Source organism: Vulpes vulpes, chromosome 12 (assembly GCF_048418805.1).
Source record: "Vulpes vulpes isolate BD-2025 chromosome 12, VulVul3, whole genome shotgun sequence".
Classification (NCBI taxonomy): domain Eukaryota; kingdom Metazoa; phylum Chordata; class Mammalia; order Carnivora; family Canidae; genus Vulpes; species Vulpes vulpes.
In genome coordinates, this window is record NC_132791.1 from 97,837,055 (window position 1) to 97,855,563 (window position 18,509).

Genomic DNA, 18,509 nt, shown 5'->3' on the forward strand with positions numbered 1-18,509 from the left:
ATTAGAACTCTACCATACTATTCATTCATCCATACAGTTCCTAAACTTTGTTCTGGGCCCCCCGTGTAGCTTAGAAGCTGGTAGGAAAGACAGACAACTAAACCTGCGACCAGGGATCCCTGGGTGGCGCAGCGGTTTGGCGCCTGCCTTTGGCCCAGGGCGCGGTCCTGGAGACCCAGGCTCGAATCCCATATCAGGCTCCCGGTGCATGGAGTCTGCTTCTCCCTCCGCCTGTGTCTCTGCCTCTCTCTCTCTCTCTGTGACTATCATAAATAAATAAAAATTAAAAAATAAAATAAAATAAACCTGCGACCAGCAGGTATTATGCAGTTTGCCTTGTATTATGACAGAGAAGTTGGGAGGATGCAGGAGATCCTGGGGGTGCAGACCTTAGCTCTCCACACCTTAACCAACATCTACACGGCTGCCTACTTGGCCCCTTTACAGGAGACCATTTCCTGCTGCCCACTCTCTCCGTGCGAAGCTCAAACTTAGATTTTTTTTTTTTTTAATTTATTTATGATAGTCACAGAGAGAGAGAGAGGCAGAGTCACAGGCAGAAGGAGAAGCAGGCTCCATGCACCGGGAGCCTGACGTGGGATTCGATCCGGGTCTCCAGGATCGCGCCCTGGGCCAACGGCAGGCACCAAACCGCTGCGCCACCCAGGGATCCCTCAAACTTAGATTTGAATCATCTGGCAAACTTAAAATTCCAGATGCCGGGGATCCCTGGGTGGCTCAGTGGTTTAGCGCCTGCCTTTGGCCCTGGGTGTGATTCTGGAGTCCTGGGATCGAGTCCCATGTCGGGCTCCTGGCATGGAGCCCGCTTCTCCCTCCTCCTGTGTCTCTGCCTGCCCCCCCATCATAAATAAATAAATCTTTTTTTTTTATTTATTTTTATTTTTTTTTTTTATAAATAAATAAATCTTAAAAAAAAAAAAAAATTCCAGATGCCGAGGCTGCAAAATCTCTGGAGTGGGACACAGACATCTGTATTTTTTAAATTCTCCGAGAGATTCCAGGAGGCAACCAAAGTTGAGAACTACTATCCTGAGTTAATTTCTTTAGAAGGGGTAAAAAAAAAAAAAAAAGTCCTTCCTCTCTATTAAAAACAGCCTGTTGGAAGGCATGCTCACCCAGAAGGCCTATACCTTACTTCCAGTCCCTCTTTTGCTGGGAAGCCGCATAGGGAAGTTTGTGAAAGGAAAGGATGTCATAAGCAATACAAGGACAACAACGTCCTGATTGAACTGTTTGTTCCCTTCAAGGAAGGGAAGTTTCCCTCCCCTGTGGCGGAAGGCAAGAATCTAACAGCTTGGGAAAATAAACTAGCGTTTAGTTTTATTGTAAGCTGAATAATGAATAATATTTTTTTTAATTTTTTATTTATTTATGATAGAGAGAGAGAGAGAGAGAGAGGCAGAGACATAGGCAGAGGGAGAAGCAGGCTCCACGCACCGGGAGCCCGACGTGGAATTCGATCCCGGGTCTGAATAACGAGTAACATTAAGAGCTTACTTACCTCATTTGTTTTGCTATTTATGGTCTCAAATCTGCAGAACAATTCTACAAGGCTCTAGGCTCAAAGAGGTTCAATAACCTTGTTCACCTATGTACAGCTTCCTGGAGGCCACGCTGTTACCTCTCGGCTGAACAAAGTCTCTCCAATGGGGCTCTGGCCCTGGGGCCCTCCCTCACCCTGACGGCCAGACAGGAAGAAGGTGGAAGCAGGTGCCAGGGCAAGAAGGAAGGGTCTCTCTGATTCTCAAGCACAGCACCCCGAGGTTGAACTCAGAAAACGTTTTTCTTCTGGCAGGTTGTTAGGTTCTGTAAACTATTAATACTGTAACTGTACCCAACATACATACAACTGCAGGCAGAAAAGGCTTTTCATTATTATTACTTATTTATTTTTACCTGGTCCTGGAACAAACCAGTTTACAGATTACAAAATTAGAGTCAGAGTTCCAAACCGTAGACTTAACCAAAGCTTATGGAACACAACTCAAAGTGTGGTTTGGGTCCTGAGGCTCCGAAACAAACGTTTTTAAGGGGTGTTTTCTCCTACTTACGCTGGGCTGCAGCCTCATTTCAGGATCAACCAGCAGCGCCGCTGGTTTTCACTGATATCACACATAATATCAACTTGCAACTGCATTTATAAGACGGCAGTTTCTAAAATCCAGAGGAACCGGTTTTTCAGAGATATTTTAGGAAGAATGACTTACACTAAATGGACAGGGCCTTCCTGCAACCATTAAATAACTTATCTTGGACTTGGCGTACTGGTACATAGTCACCTTATTCCAATCTCTTTCTGCAAACAGGAAACTGGAAAAACTGTCATTTTTCAATGTTGCTTTACACAGCCGGTGAACAATGATGCATTCCCCCCCCCCCCCATCTGCCTTAAAACATCCCTGAAAACCTAGAAGCTCTAAAATAATAAAGAACTTCAACATGAAAACTCAAGACCTGATTGGTCACGACATAAAGCTGCGTAGATTTCCCCTCCACCTTCCCAATTACATTTTTCAAACTTGCAAGTCTCAAATTAGAACTTCAGGTTCTCCCAGGTAGCACTGGACGTCTGCTGGTGATAAATGCAACCGATCCGCCAGGGCTGGCTGCATTCGCCGCCCAGGTAGGTCCGCGGGGCCCAGCACAGGTGTGCAGTTTCCCCGGCTTCTGCAGGCGGTTCTTGGAGCATCAAAGTCCAAAACCAGCAGAGAAGAAGGCGGCGCACGTCCGCGAGCCTGGCGCCCCGCAGGTGCGGAGGGTACCCCCCCCAGCCCCCGGGGGTCGAGTCAGACCCGGAGCCGCCTCCTGCGCCCAGGTCACGGCCCCCGCCACACCCCCCGGCCCCCGCGCTGCTCTCGACGCGCACCTGGCCGCGCGGGCTCCCGGGGGCAGGGCGCACCATTACCCGAATGCGGCCGCCAGCCCGGCACGCGGCACCCGGCTCCCGGCCTTCAGCGCCGACAGGATCATCCGCAGCTGCCGCGACGCCCGGCGGTCCAGCACCGCAGCCATCGGTCTCGGCGTGCGCTTGCGCCGCGCTCCAAGGAGCGCCCCGGGAGAACACGCCGGCGCCCCGCCCCGCCCCACCTCGCGCTCCGGGCCCGCTAGGAGGAGGCGCTAGGAACACGCAGGCGCGGAGAACCCGCTCCGCCGGGCGGCCGGGAACACGCATGCGCCGAGGGCCCGCTCCGGGGGCGTGTGGGGAACACGCATGCGCCGAGGACCCGCTCCGCCGGACAGCCGGAGAACACGCATGCGCCGAGGACCCGCTCCGCCGGGCGGTCGGGAATACGCAGGCGCCGAGGGCCCGCTCCGCCGGGCGGCCGGGGAACACGCATGCGCCGATGACTCCCACGCCGGGCGGCCGGGGAACACGCATGCGCCGATGACTCCCACGCCGGGCGGCCGGGGAACACGCATGCGCCAGGACCCGCTCGGCCGCCGTCTGAGTAACGTGTCCCGTCGGGCTTGGTCGGCGGGGCCGGTCGGCCGCACTGCCCGCCGCGCTGTCTCTGACCCACGGCAGGAGCGGAGCTCGAGTCCCACGGTACTGCCCGCACGTCGTCGTCCCGCGGGGCGGCCCTGGCGCTCGAGGAGCACGTCAGTGTGCGGGCCCGCCCTTCGCCGCGCGACTCGCGCTGGGCGGCCTCCCCGGGGCGGCGGGGCGGGGCGGGGCCGCGGGAAGCCCGGGACGCGGGAACGCGCTCACCGGCGCCGGCGGCTCCGCGGGGGGTAGAGGTCTCGGGGCCCGGACGCCGTGGGGGGGGGGGCGTCTGCGCAGGGGGCACGGCGCGTCCCGTAGCAGGATGGGGCTGCGACGCGCAGGACGGGGGCTGAGGCCCAGTGAGCACGAGGCGTGCGGGGCAGGTGCCGCGTCCGGTGCGAGGCGCCTGGGAAGGCACGTGGAACGGGTGGAGCAGGTGCCCCGGGGGCGGGCGCGGTGCGCGGTGCGGGGCCGCCGAGGCCGGCGAACTAAGCCTTGTTTGTACCGTATCAGAAGGTTTTATGTATTTGCTCCTCGGGGACCCAGGCAGAGGGACCAGCACGGGGGCCCGACGCGGGACTCGATTCCAGGACCCCCGGGCCCGCCCTGGGCCGAAGGCAGATGCTCCACCGCTGAGCACCCCCCCCGCCCCCGGGGCGTCTCCGAATCTCAGCTTATTTAGATCATATGATTCAAGCTTTTTAAAGGTTATAAGCATTACCTGCAATGGACACTTCAGTGGAGGAAAAAACAAAAAACACCCCTGTAATTCTCGCCGCCACTCTGCCTCGACTGCAAAGAACTGGCAGGTTCATGGCCACTGTTTAGCCCCGGCTAATTATTCAGGATGGCAACAGCTTCTTTGCATATCGCCTTGATTCTCCTTCTTGAACCACCCCCCCCCCTTTTTTTTTTAAGATTTTATTTATTTATTCACGAGACACACAGAGCGGCAGAGAAGCAGGCTCCGTGCAGGGAGCCCGACGCGGGACTCGATCCCAGACCTCCAGGATAAAGCCCTGGGCTGGAGGCAGCACTAACCGCTGAGCCACCCAGCTGCCCGAATCCCTCCTATTGTAATGGTCTTATATACACAGTCCTTTTCAGTGTTAACAGCCATGGAAAGTTCTGATACCTGTAGTGTTCTCACTGGCCATTTGAGTTTTTTTTTTTTTTTTTTTTTACTAAGGCTGGCCTAAAGATGGTTCATGCAAAAATATTCCTTCCAACATAAATGTGTCACATTAATTTTCCCCGCATAGAAGGAAAGAGAAATACATTTCAGCTGACTACTGTCATCTGACTTTCAGAAACCTTTGGTAGATCAACATTTCCTTTTTTTTTTTTTTTCCTGAGCCGCTGTTTTGGGATTTCTTGTCAGAGATCACGAAAGTAAAAATAATTGTACAATTTTAACATGTTAAACATAGCACTTGTGGGGCTCTAGGTGATTGGTGTCACAATGTATTAAATGCACACTTGAGAACTAGTCCTTACTGTGTAACACTGTTGCACAGCTTTATTTATTTATTTTTTTTGTTGTTGTTGCACAGCTTTAAAAATAACTTTGTGGGGATCCTTGGGTGCCGCAGTGGTTTAACGCCTGCCTTTGGCCCAGGGTGCGATCCTGGAGACCCGGGATCGAATCCCACGTCGGGCTCCCGGTGCATGGAGCCTGCTTCTCCCTCCTCCTGTGTCTCTGCCTCTCTCTCTCTCTCTCTCTCTCTCTCTCTCTCTGTGACTATCATAGATAAATAAAAATTTAAAAAAATAAATAAATAAATAACTTTGTGCCAGGCACCTTATGGTGCATTATTTTGATCCTTGCATCAGCCTGCCTGTTTATAGAAGAGAGAATTGAGGCTAAGAGAGGTTAGGAAGCAGGCTCTAGGTACACAGCAAAAGAGGAGCCGAGGGGAAGTTAAGCCTACTTGATTTCACAACCTGTACTAGGGTTGTTACGGAATTCACTGGAATAGCATTAGGACTTCAAAGATTTCTTTGTAATCAGATACTTCTAAAATCTTGGCCATATAGACACCTAGTGTCCTGCTTTGTAAATTTTATTTATTCATAGACACACAGAGGCAGGGACACAGGCAGAGGGAGAAGCAGGCTCCATGCAGGGAGCCCGACGTGGGACTGGATCCCGGGACCCCAGGATCAGGCACTGAACTGAATGAACGCAGGGCTAAACTGCTGAGCCACCCAGGCTGCCCTCTGCTTTGTTTTTTTGGTTTGGTTTGGTTTTCTTGACCTCAGTCCTTTGCAGTGAAATTGCACAGTAACCCTGCTGATTGCAATGGGTAAAAATCATCAGTCTTTTGCTACTTAGTTCTATAACAGTAACACCTGATGAGTTAAATTTAAAATTTAAACCACGATGTTGTATTACATTGTTTTGGCAGTTAGAAATTTTTATCCTACAACAGATGTGACTAAAAGAATTGATCTTGTTGACATGGTTACCCTTTTATAGAAAGAAATCAAAAGTATCATCTATTAATGTACGTTCTGGCAAGGGAGCTTTCACCATAAAATCAGGTTGAGCTTTTTTCCATTGTTAGGTCACAGCCTGTTTCTGATGCAAGACGTTTTTATCTGCAAATTGTTAAGTCGTCTGTCTTAGGAAACACCTAGTTTTATTATAAAAAAAAAAACCTTTATAAAAAACATACCTTAAAATGTACATCAAAATACTAAACATTTTCAGGGCAGCGCGGGTGGCTCAGTGGTTTAGCCCCCTCCTTCAGCCTAGGGCGTGATCCTGGAGTCCCACGTCCGGCTCCCTGCATGGAGCCTTCTTCTCCCTCTGCCTATGTCTCTGCCTCTCTGTCTCTCTCATAAATAAAATCTTAAAAAAAATTTTTTTCTGAGAAAGAACAAACTATTTTTGAAGACCTAACTTCATACGATGGACCCCAAACAAATATTGTAACCACAGCAACAAGTGGAAAACTGCTGATTTCACAAGGCTGTGAGGGTTGGAAGTGGGTGTTCTTTACCAGAAGAAACCTTACGGTCTGAGTATCTTTTTTGGAACCAAATATGGATAATCATCTTTCTCATTATAGTCTGTGTCCTCTCACTTGATTAATTTTCTGCCCAATTGATTTTCTTGTATTGAAGCTCTTCAGATACAAATTTGACTCTTTTCAGCCCAGTTTTTAGAGAATGGGGGCTGAAGGAAAGACTTTGGAACCATGTTTAAGGACATGGTTTACAGATGGGCTGCAGGCTCTCAAGCAGCGTGTTTTCATCCTGAGAGCCAGAAAGCTGTCCAGAAGCTTCTCTTTTTACCATAGCTTCCTCTTGCCTGCTAAAGGCAGGAGGGTGAAAAGGGCAGTACATATAGGAAATGCCAACCTCAGTGAAGAAGCCCAAACGGTCTCATTTATATAAACACATCATTTCAATTGCTTATATTTGAGGTACAAAATTTTATTTTGAAAAGTCCATTAAAAATACCTTTCATTTTTGGCTTTAACATTGATCAATTTCTTTGGAATTAGAAAATTTAAACACTGTTAGGAAAGAGGTACAAGGGGTATGTTTAGAAAAGCAATCATCCATCCATTCCTCTCTAGCAAAGCCGGGGACTCTTTCCCCATCCGACTTTTCTTCTGGTCTGTGTGGTCTAATGCTATGTTATGTGGAAACTAAGTGGGCCTGGATATGTGTGTGGATAAGAGACTGGGGTTCGTTCCTTTGTAGCAGTGCTCTTCTCGACTGGAGCAGCTCTGTCCTTCCAGGGAACATCTGGCAATGTCTCCAGACATTTTGGCTTGTCACAGCTGGGGAGCAGGAAGAGGGGAGTAGGGGGATGCCACTATTGGCATCTAGTAGGTAGAGGATGCTTTCACACGGCCAGATCCTACCCTGCACGGGACAGCCCCCACAACAAAGAATAACCTGGCCCAAGATGTCAGTGGTGCAGAAGTTGAGAAATTGTTTTCCAGTCCCAACACTTCAGGTGTGTGTGTATATCAGCTGTGGCTAGGGGATTTTAGAATCGGAACCACAACATTGTTCTCAGCCCACCAGACCCTAGAATCTGTTCTGATATCCAGAGTCACCAGACTGCATCCTGCGCTCCCTCCCTCCTGGACAGGCTGAGCACAATGACACGCTCTCGGGTTAGCCGAGCGCAGGCAGTGGTACTGGATGGCCTGCCCGCCTCAGTCTTCTAGTCTTCAGGTTCCTTTCACACATTCAAGTTTCAGGTGGGCTTTGAGGGGTCGAGTGTTAGAAGCACAATTATCAACCTTTGAAGCATTCTTTTTTTTTTTTTTTTTTTTACATTACAGCTCACAGAAAGAAAACGAAAATACTTCTACAGTATCCTGGGGTAACCTGAGGAAGCTGCTCAGTAGTGACCAGTCCTGAGGCTCCAGTCACAGCCAGGTGTGAAGAGATCAAAATTCCCTGCATCCATGCTCCCTCTGCAGGGTGCAGAGGTTGGGAAAGTACATAAAGTATCAGAATGCTAGGAAAGAACTTAAAAACTTCATCAAGAATTTCTGTCATCACCACAGTTAGTAACAATTCCTTATAACAACCGCCTGGAAAATTCTAGTATTTTTGTTCTCTATTTTTTTTTTTCCATCTTAGTATTCCTTAAAATTCCTCCAGTTAATTTTTTTGGAGTGGAGACTGCATGTAATTCTTGAAGCCTGTAGTGACTGACACAACATTTGATACTGAAGTTAACAGACATTATAGTTTCAGAGCAAACCATGGTTAGAATACAAAAAAAAAAAAAACCCTATTTGAAGAGAACTTAAAATTTCACTGAACTCGTGAAGAGAGCGTAAAATAAGAAAGTTGACTTAGTTTATGTCCTCTGAATTTTTTTCTTACTCTAGCAAAACTCCAGTAAGTTAAATGAATGGCATCAGTGAATGCTGAGGAACGAACTGAAAGAAAATGATCCTCCTCAAATATCTTTCTCCCCTTCAAAACCCAGTTAGGCTTCTTTTTGGACTTGGCCTCAGACATTAATAGGTCTTCCTGGTTAGTAGGCGGTTTGCTGTAGGCTTCTTTCCCATTCTCCACCTACGGAATGCAGGAGAGTTTTATGCAGACCCAGAACCTGTATTAGTGAGGGAAGAATTCTGAAGGATCAGAGGCAGCACGCTTTCAGTGGGTGACTTACTCACTAGGCGAGGAGAATACCCCATGCTGCCTAAGCCCCTTCTCGAGTTAGTTCTGGCTGATGTGTATCAAATAGTTCAAAAGGTCTATTCTTGAGCACTGGTAGAGCGCATAGGCCAGCTTTCCGACCGTGGCCCCTTTATTGCCTTCCCTCATCAGCCACTTTTGGAGCATCTGGTAAACCTTTTCTTTGAGTCCATCTCGCTCATAGTCATGGTCAATTTCATCAATCTGAGGTTCAGTGAAGCCCAGTTTGCGGGCACAGTTTTTCCATTGCTTTCCCAGATTTTCCCTGACTGGGTCCAGATGTTTATCAGTCAGACTAGTGACATTATCTGCCAAACAGAAAAGATAAGAAGGCATCAAACTATAACTCATTTGAACACTCTAGTTTTAAAAACCTGTAGAGACAGTATCAGGAGACGGTAAAAAAAAAAAACAAAAAAACAAAAAACAAACTTCATTACATAGTTGTGGACTCATTCCTTAGGGGATCCTTTACATGTCTGGAAGCCCATGTGCAGTGTGTATATGAATACAGCAGAGAACCTCTACCTCCTAGCAGATGCATCTCTGAGCCACAGCTAGTGGCTTTGGGAATCCAAGCTCTGCTTGGCTTCTAGGCTGTCCTCTATGACCTTAGCCAATGGCCCTGTTGATTTCAGACCTTCCTGATAAAAAGAGGGAAAATACTATTTTTGTTCCTTTTGGCATCATCTACATACCTGGCCAGAATCAGGGTCATTCAATTCCTGATCCCCTGCACCCAATGGTCTACTTTCCTCTTACTTAGGGAAACTGAGGCCATCAAGTGTGAACTCATGCAATTATAATGCCTCCCCTTGTCTTAAAGAATGAGGTATCTACTTTTCCAGGTCTATTTTGGGACTCAACTCTCCTCTAAGTGCCGTCTTCTCTTCTCTTACAGCCACAGCGTCCCTTTCTAACTGGTTCCTTCCTCTCTGGCCTTCATAAAAATAACAAAAGGAGCCGCTATCCTGGTTGCGTGTGGTTGACTGTTATCGCCATGTCTTCTCACAAGACTTTCAGAATCAAGCGATTCCTGGCCAAGAAACAAAAGCAGAATCGTCCCATTCCCCAGTGGATTCGGATGAAAACTGGTAATAAAATCAGGTACAACTCCAAGAGGAGGCACTGGAGAAGAACCAAGCTGGGTCTATGAGGAAGCATCCATCGCACATCATGAAATAGCAAATATAATTGGCACATATATTTAAGCTGCATGGAGATCACATGTTCCTATCCTGTCAATATGGAAACACCCTTCCTACCTGGCCAATAGACATGTCTTATTAAGGCAACGTTCTTGTCTGTTCCTATGCCTCTATACCAGTAGGCTGGTTCAGTAATAAATGCGAGACCTTTCAGCTGAGCTGCTGTTGTGTTCTGATTTGTGAAGTACTCAAATCCTCCTCCTGTCAGATCTCACATAGCACTGTCTGATAGAACTTTCTGCAGTGCTAGAAATGGCCCTTGACAACCAAGTATTTAAAGTACAGCTAGGGGACGCCTGTGTGGCTCTGCTAAGCATCTGCCTTTGGCTCAGGTCTTGACGGGGAGACTGCATGTCTGCCCCTCCCCCTGCTCAGGTGCTCTCTCTCAAATAAATAAAACCTTTTTTTTTTTTTCTAAAGATTTTATTTATTCATGAGAGAGACAGAAAGAAAGGCAGAGACACAGGCAGAGGGAGAAGCAGGCCCCATGCAGGGAGTCCGACGTGAGACTCAATCCCGAGACTCCAGGATCACACCCTGGGCTGAAGGCAGGTGCTAAACCGCTGAGCCATCCAGGGATCCCAAATAAAATCTTTTTTTAAAAAAATAACAAAAGGAAACTAAAGTATAAAACTACCATCACCACCACACACATTTTCCTTGATCTTCAACCTACCTCAATAAGCTGAATATAAGGAAAAAGACATCTCATTTCTACCCACCCCCCTCAACTCCCATCCTCTCCTTAGCTCCCCACAGTGCAGCTTCTGTTATCACCAAAGGACATCAGCAGTCCAAAAACCTTCCAAGATATTAGCCTAGTTTTGTGAGTTCCTCTGGGAGAGGGACCCTGGGTTTCATCAGATCCTCCAAGGTACTTTTGTCACCCCCAAAGTTAGGAACCTCCTCTCTAAGAATGTTAAAGACTATTTTTCAAATGGATTAGGCCAGGGATTGGCAAACTATGGCCTGTGGGTCAAATCTGGCCTGCTGCCTCTTTTTGTTGAGTGAAGTTTTATTGGAACACAGCCACGCCCATTCATGTACATCTTGTCTGTGGCTGCTATTGCACTACAATGTCAGGTAGTTGCAACAGAGATCTCAGGGCCAGTGAAGCCTAAAATAATTTCTATCTGGCCCTTGATAGAAACATTTTGCCAATCCAGAATCAAACATAAAGCTGGGCTCTTAAATCCCATTGATTTGGTCTCGTGACTATGATTCCCAGGTTGTGTTTTGGGATTAATGTTTTGAGACCGCACAGTTAAAACCCCATAAGAGAAAGCTCTCTTGTTTTTATTACAGGGGTACTGTTGAGGGCATAGTCTTCTATTTTTTCAGAATCACTTTTGATGAAGACCTGAGGGAGATACCTCTCCTAGGTCTGAATAGTGATATTGATGATATGTTCAGTACTTTCACAGATCTTAACTACATGCCAGGCAGTGTTCTACACTCTTTATACATATTGATGATAATTTTCACAACAAATCCATGAGTTAGATATTGTAATTATCCCCATATTAAGCATTAATAAATCACAATGGATTATATCGAAGTTACAGAGATATTTTACAGAGAAAACGGGTCAACTGTCAGGGAGAATAATCAGAGAAATTTCAGGATTCCACTATATCCCTCTAAGCAATAAAGTTCAAGGTTGCTAGAAAATGGGTCCTTAAAGGGCATCTTACCAAAGATATCTTGGTACTTATAAGCTGGCTCTTCTTTCACGTTCATGTCCAGTAGGGCTGAACTCATTCCACCAACCTCCATATAATTATGCTCTCCAACCTGAATGCCAGAACTGTTGTATATGGTACATTTTATAGACTCATCTGAATAGAGTGAAACACACAGGTAAGTAAATCTAGGTTGAAAGCAAGAGAAATAAATACAACATGGTAAAAGGACAGGGCTTTATTCTAGATATAGAAGTTGAATTATTTATCCTATGACAGTCTTGAGATTTTCCTCTTCAAAATGTAGCTGAACTAACCTTACATCCACCAAAATGGCTACTATAAAAAAAAAAAAAAGTAACAGTGTTGGCAAGGATGTGAATGAACTGGAACCAAGGTGTGCTGCTGGCGGGAATACAAAATGGTGTGATAAATGATATGGAGATCCCTCAAAAATTAAAAATAGACTTACTCTAAGATGTAGCAATTCCATTTACGGGTATTTACCCAAAAGAACTGAAAGCAAGGCCCCAAACAGATATTTATATAGCTATGTTTACAGCAGCATTATCCACAACATCCAAAAGGTGGAAGTCACTCAGGGTCCACCAAAAGATGAACAGATACACAAAATGTGTTATGTACGGACAATGGAATATTATTCAGCCTTAAAAAAGGAAGGAAATCCTGACACATGCTACAATATAGGCAAACCTTGAGGACACTGTGTTCAGTGAAATAAGCCAGTCACAAAAGGACAAAGACTGTCTGATTCCACATATATCAAGTACCCTAGAGCAGTCAAATTCATAGAGACAGAAAGAATGGTGGTTGCCAGGGGCTGGGGGTAGGGGAATGGGGAGTTAGTGTCTGATGAGTACAGAGTGTCAGTTTGGGAAGATGAAAAGAGTTCCAGAGATAAATGGTGGTGATGGTAGCCCAACACTATGGTTTCCTCACTAATGCAGTCTTTGGCCTATATAAGATAAGAATTAAAATATCCAAGACTTCTTTCTTACCTCCAGAAAACAGCAAGTAAAAGAACACAAACCCGTCAGCTATAGGGTATAACGGGACCACTATGATGCAGATTAAAGCAGAAGATACCCACTAGTTACAAGGACTTGTAACCCAACACCTGTGGGCAGCTGCAATGAATCCTACTCAAACCAAAGCCAAGTGGTCTGATGGAGACTAGTCCATGGCTGCAAACGGCATGTGGCAGCTGAAGACTACAAACAACTCATCCTTGTAACCTTAGAGTCTACGTCAGAGCTAATAGCTGTTTTATTTTCAGAAACATTTAAAAAAGATTATAGCTAAAAAGAACTGTTTACCTCTTGATGGGAAGGAGCTGAATGGAATGGTGGGCGTGTTTCCCAGTAGGTTGGTCTCCGGCACTGGAGTTTTATTCACGCTTGGGATATGGCTTGGATTTGGCTGATACCAGACTCTTGAACCTGTTGTTCCCAGAGCCAGTGGTCTTGTTCTAAATTTGAAGGGACTGTACAATTCATTGTTCCAGTACCTTACTGGGGGTTGGCTGGTTAGCCCCGTTGGCTGGTGTACTGCATTACCAGGACTGGTTGCAATAGAATAAGGAAGGCCTTTTACTCCTGGGTTCTGAATGTTTTCATAAGGTCTCTGCTGTGCAAAAGGGTCATGGGAGACCCTTCGTCTCCTTTCCTCCTCTCTATTATAAGCCACACTCTGTCTGAGCGGTTTCGTCTGCCTGTCCATGCGGCTGCCATAAAGATGGTAGTTGGCTTCCTCCTGGAGTTTACTCTGCAAGCTGAGCTGGTTCTCATCCTGCTGGTTCTCCAGGGAGGGAGCAAACCAGGACTCTTCCACGGGACCTATCCCCAGTCCCTGGGAACTGTGCAGCGAACTGGGCTGTTCTGGGGCTGAGGAGAAATGATCAACATTGGAAAGAGTTTCAGACAGCAACAAGAAATAAAATAAAACCTGAGCACCGTCACACATCTGTGTCTCAGAATAACATACTGAAACCTTTGCAAGCAAATAAAAAAAGCATTGACTTGATGGTCCTCTTCTACAAATATGTAAGTAATTTGTGGAAGCCCCTGCAGGGTGGTGAGAGAGCACTAGAGAAATGTTAACAGGCAACGGCAACATGACTGTCACAGGAATGACCAAGGGAGAAAGGGACTGGTCTTTAGTAGAGAAAGTGGCTGTGTCCTTGGTGTGGTGCAGGGCTGGAAAATAAGACCCGGAGCAGCTTGGTGCTAAGCACTCTCCATGGATTCTTTTATTCTCTAAAAGCCCTGTAAGAATAGGAGCAATTATATTATGATTTGAGGGATGAGGTTTACAAGAGGTTAATTTGCCCTAGAACAGATAGCTAGTAAGTGGCTTCAATATCCTATACTTTACTCTGTTTTTCCTTTTGTGAAAATGAAAGTATCCCTCCTTGATTCCAAGACCAACCTCTCTGCTAATTCTCTGGATATCATCCCTGACCTCAAGGACCTTGCCTCCACACATGTCCCCTCTTTTTCCTGAGCCCTTATACTCTCCCTTTCAGATATATATTAGGCCTCTTATGTTCAGGATGTTTTATGATTTTAGTGAACACCCTGTTACTTACTATTTCAAATATATGTTATCTTCATTCTAAATATATTATAGATTCCCTTAAGGCAAGAGTTAAATTGTATAGCTTCTTCTGTTTCTTGTATGTTCATGAGGAGTATTTTTGAGAACAGAGTGAATGCACGAACAAACAAGTGAACACGTGATTTTCAATCATAGTATGTTACCTGAATTTGACCTGCTTGGAGGTGTTGCTACACAGTCAATCTGGAGAGACTGCATTCTCTTCACAACTGAATTTTGGGCTGGGTCTGGATACTCTTTCTATAATTGACAGCATAAATGTACACTTTAGTAAACAGGAGAAAATAGTTCCAAAAATTATTATAGAAAAATGAAATCTTTTCAAAAGGTAGAGATTTCATATAGCTCTTACAAGGAATAAATCTTTTTTCCCCAAATAGCCAAAACAATCCTGAAAAAGAAGAATAAATTTGGAGGGTTCACACTTCTTGATTTCAAAACTCACTACAAGATTACAGTAATCAAAACAGTGTGGTATTGCTCTAAGGACAGGCATAGACCAATGAAAGATAGAGAACCCAGAAATAAACCCTTACATGGAGAACTGATTTTCAACAAGGGTGCCAAGACCATGCAATGGGGGAACACTGGATACAAACCTAAAAGAATGAAGTTGGACCCTTACTTTTATTATATACAAAAATTAACTCACATGGAGCCAAACACTGAAGCTTAAGTGCTCAAACCATATAAATATTTGAAGAAAACATAGGGGAAAAGATTCACGACATTCAATTTGATAGTAATTTCTTAGACATGACACCAATAACACAGGTAACAAAATAAAAATAAATAAATTGAAGTACATCTAAATTAAAGCCTCTGTGCACCAAAGGACACTATTAAGAGAGTGAAAAGATAACCCAGAGAATAGGAAAAAAATATTGGCAAATTCATATCTCTGATAAGAGATGACTATCCAGATTATATAAAGAATTTGCATAATTCAACGATAAGGCACAAACTACTCAATTCAAAAATGGCCAAAGGGCCATTTCTCTAAAGAAAATATACAAATGGTACATGAAAAGGTGCTCAACATCATTGGGAAAATATCCTTCAAAACCACCATGAGTTATACATGACTTCACACTCTAGATGGCTATCATTTAAAAAACAAAAACAAAACCCTGAGAATGAAAAATGTTGGTGAGAATGTAGAGAAATTGGAACCCAGAAATGTAAAATGGTAGGACCCTTATGGAAAACAATTTGATGGTTCCTCAAAATTTAACATAGTATCATCATACAATGTAGCAATTCCACTCTTGTGTATATACCCAAAAGAATTGAAAGGAGGAGCTCAAAAAAATTGTACATCAATGTTCACAGATAAAAGGTGGAAACAACTCAGTATCCATCACAGTTGAATTAATAAACTGTGATATACACAGAAAATGGAGAATTACTCAGCCTTAAAAAGGAACGAAGCTCTTAAAACATATTACAACATGGATGAACCTATAAAACATTATGCTGAGTGAAATATGGCAGACACAAAAAAATGAATATTGTTTGATCCCCACGTCTGCAAGGTACCTAAAGAGGCAAATTCATAGAAAGTGGAATTCCACATTACCAGGAACTGGGAAGAGGAATGGGGAACAGTTGTTTAACGGGCACAGAGTTTCTGTTTGGAATATTTAAAAATGGAAATGGACACTAAGTGATGTTTGCACAGCACTGTGAGTGTACTTAATGCTACTGAATTCTACACTGAAAGATGGGTAAGATGGTGGGGCAGCTGAGGGGTGCAGTTGCTTAAGCATAAGACTCCTGGTATTGGCTCAGATCTCTGGGTCATGAGATGGAGCCCTGTGTCAGGCTCTGCAGTCAGCCTGGAGTCAGTCGGCTTAAGACTCTCTCTCTCTCCCCCTCTCCCCCCCCCCATGCACATATGCATGTACGCTCTCTCTCTAAAATAAATAAGTAAATCTTTTAAAAAAAAGAAATTTTTTTGTTATGTGTATTTTACCAAAATAAAAAAAAGGAAAAAGAAACTTTTTTTTTATGTTATGTGTATTTTACCAAAATAAAAAAAAAGGAAAAAGAAACTCTTTTTTGCTATAAAAGTGATACCACTCATTATTGAAAATATAGAAAATGTACAGAATTATATTTAAAACCTACACATTCTGCCTTCACTCCAAGGACAAAATTAACATTTTGGTATTTCCTTTTTTTTCTTAGTCACATTTGCATTTTGTTTTAATATGTAGTGCTTTTGTTAGTCTTCACTTTAAAATTTATCTAAATTCCATTGTGATTCCTTTTTAATCCACAGGCTATTTAGAAATATATTTCTTAACTACTAACCACATGAGAGTTTTAAATTTTAAGATTAATTTCTAGCATAACTGAAATGTAATCAGAGAAAATTCTTAATATGATTATAATCCTTTTAAAATTGGTTGAGAACTGTTTTATTTCCCAGGACACAATCAATTTTAAAGTATGTCTGTATGTGCTTGAAAAGCCTATTGTAGTTATTAAATGCAGTGTTTTATATATTTCCATTCAGTCAAATGTTAATCATGTTCTTCAAATTTTCTATATCCTTACTGATTTTTTTTGTCTATTTGTTCTGTCAGTTAAAGAGAAATTTGTATATTAAAATCTCCAACTATGATTCTGAATTTGTCTTTTGCTCCTTTGAGTTTTATCAAGTTTTCTTTTGATATTGAGACCATGTTATTAAGGGCACGCACATATTTAAAGCTGTTATTATCTTCTGGTGAGTTGAACTTTTTATAGTTATGAAATATTTCTGATTATTGTGACTTAACCTAGTGACTCTCTTTCCTGACATTCTTTTGATGCCCAAGCATGGTTTCCATTGGATACCTTTCCTTTTATAGTGTAGGTATCCCTCAGAAGTCTGGTAATTCTCGCCTCTCCGGTTTTTTTTTATCTTCATTTTGAAATCTCCATATGCCTGCCTGTTTTATTGACTGCAGTTCTTCCCCTCATGAATCTAGCAGCATGTTGTTGTACTTGTGCCAGCAGCTTGTTTCCTAAGTGTGTGTGTAGGGAAGGTCTTTGTTTGTCTTGGCTACTTGGCTGGTAATAACCTCTGGTATACTTCTAGACCCCAGACCAAATTCACTGTTTCAGGTTGAGGAAGATGCTGCTCCCATGTGTTGCACAGCACAAGGGACTCAGAGGGAGGAGCCAACTTTTGTAACCGGCACAAGCATGGTTCCCAAGGGACAGTCTTACACCGACGCCCCAGCTGACCATGCTGTTTCTTCCACAAATGGACATAGACTTGTTCCTCCAGTACTCCTTCAGCATTATGTTTTGGGTTAGCATTTTATTTTTCTGTTACAGGTCTTAGGAAATAAAATTCTGTTGGCTTCCAAGAATTCCTCAAAATGACTGATCCTCCTATGGTACTTTCCGTTCTACTCCAGTGAGGTTGTGCTTTTGTCTCCACATTGCTATATATATAATTTCTCTCATTGCATTAGTTTTGATGGAGGAATGGGTCCAGTGTGCCAACTTGATGGTTATCTGTACAGAACTGCTAATTTTGTTTCATGTGGTTACCAAGCCAGCTTACCTCAAATCTTAGTAACAAATTATATTGCTTTGGTTTTCAAAACTGGTAATACATATGCTTTGATATGTTAATGTTTTGAGTACCTGCTATGTTACCTACTTTTAAACTTGTCACATCTTCTTCTACATTTTCTTCTAACTGATCTTCATAAAAAGGCCTAAATTTTTCTTCAATGCCTATGCAAAAAAAAAAAAAAAGTATTTTAAATTTCTTAGGTATTTTCTAAACTAAAATTTAAATACTAGTAATCTATTATTTTTTAATTACTTACCTTAATCTGTGGACAAAGCAGTAAAATAAAAATTTTAATGCCAAATCACTGACTTATATGAAGAGACTAATAAGACTAATAACTAAGTAGACAGACGAAGGGACAAGGCAACAATGGAAACCAAGAGATATTGCCTAATAGCATGTTTCTCCAACTGCAGCACAAAGCCCAACTTATTATGAATTAATCTCCAACTGAATAGGGATGGACAACTCCTTGTTTTGGTCTCTCTGGTATCAAAATTATTATAGGCTAGAACACTCAGAATAGGGATTTGATATAAAGAGTTCAAAGCTGCTAGCCTTAAAAGAAAAAGGCAACTTCCACTTTCAAGAAGATGGAGTAGACATATCTTTCTTTATTTCTCCCTCTAAGCACAAGAACCCCTATAAAATCACACATAAAACAAATAAAAAGAGCATGAAAGGAGGAAAGACAAAGGCAGACAAACTAGGGACTCTGG

At 43.8% G+C, this 18,509-nt stretch overlaps 3 protein-coding genes across 8 annotated transcripts in view; 1 reads left to right on the forward strand and 2 right to left on the reverse strand.

Moving 5' to 3' along the window:
* BPHL (biphenyl hydrolase like) overlaps positions 1-3,165 on the reverse strand; it is a 37,426-nt gene extending 34,261 nt beyond the window's left edge. The window contains exon 1 of one of the 2 annotated variants that reach the window (XM_025982630.2): positions 2,927-3,165. In XM_025982630.2, coding sequence (XP_025838415.2) covers positions 2,927-3,033 — 107 coding nt within the window. In that variant the 5' untranslated portion in view covers positions 3,034-3,165. Of the gene's footprint in view, positions 1-1,522; positions 1,670-2,926 lie in introns of those variants that run through there. The other variant, XM_025982631.2, reaches the window with a different exon arrangement.
* A 52-nt stretch (positions 3,166-3,217) lies between these two features.
* LOC140594654 (large ribosomal subunit protein eL39) lies at positions 3,218-10,052 on the forward strand. Of its 3 annotated transcripts, none has more exons than XM_072729232.1 (2): positions 3,218-3,568; positions 9,588-10,052. In XM_072729232.1, exons 1-2 carry the CDS (start codon positions 3,233-3,235, stop codon positions 9,840-9,842), a joined length of 591 nt encoding a protein of 196 aa, XP_072585333.1. In that variant the 5' UTR covers positions 3,218-3,232; the 3' UTR covers positions 9,843-10,052. The 3 variants fall into 3 exon arrangements, 2 of the variants coding, with proteins under 2 accessions (XP_072585333.1, XP_072585334.1); XR_011995727.1 differs by lacking the exon at positions 9,588-10,052 and adding an exon at positions 7,813-7,974 and having other exon boundaries at positions 3,429-3,568; XM_072729233.1 differs by lacking the exon at positions 3,218-3,568 and adding an exon at positions 7,811-7,909.
* RIPK1 (receptor interacting serine/threonine kinase 1) overlaps positions 6,926-18,509 on the reverse strand; it is a 76,206-nt gene continuing 64,622 nt past the window's right edge. For all 3 annotated transcript variants that reach the window (XM_072729224.1, XM_072729223.1, XM_025982629.2), the window contains exons 7-11: positions 17,875-17,951; positions 14,357-14,453; positions 12,914-13,480; positions 11,589-11,732; positions 6,926-8,994 (exon numbers count right to left, since the gene is read on the reverse strand). In XM_072729224.1, the coding sequence (XP_072585325.1) occupies positions 8,708-8,994; positions 11,589-11,732; positions 12,914-13,480; positions 14,357-14,453; positions 17,875-17,951 (1,172 nt within the window). In that variant the 3' untranslated portion in view covers positions 6,926-8,707. The remainder of the gene's footprint in view (positions 8,995-11,588; positions 11,733-12,913; positions 13,481-14,356; positions 14,454-17,874; positions 17,952-18,509) is intronic.

Excerpts from the sequence above, each read along its gene's own strand:
- LOC140594654 (XM_072729232.1), top strand. The coding sequence starts at position 3,233 with ATGCGCCGAGGACCCGCTCCGCCGGACAGCCGGAGAACACGCATGCGC. Across the intron at positions 3,569-9,587 it reads AGCGGAGCTCGAGTCCCACG|CCACAGCGTCCCTTTCTAAC; the intron begins GTACTGCCCGCA and ends CTTCTCTTACAG.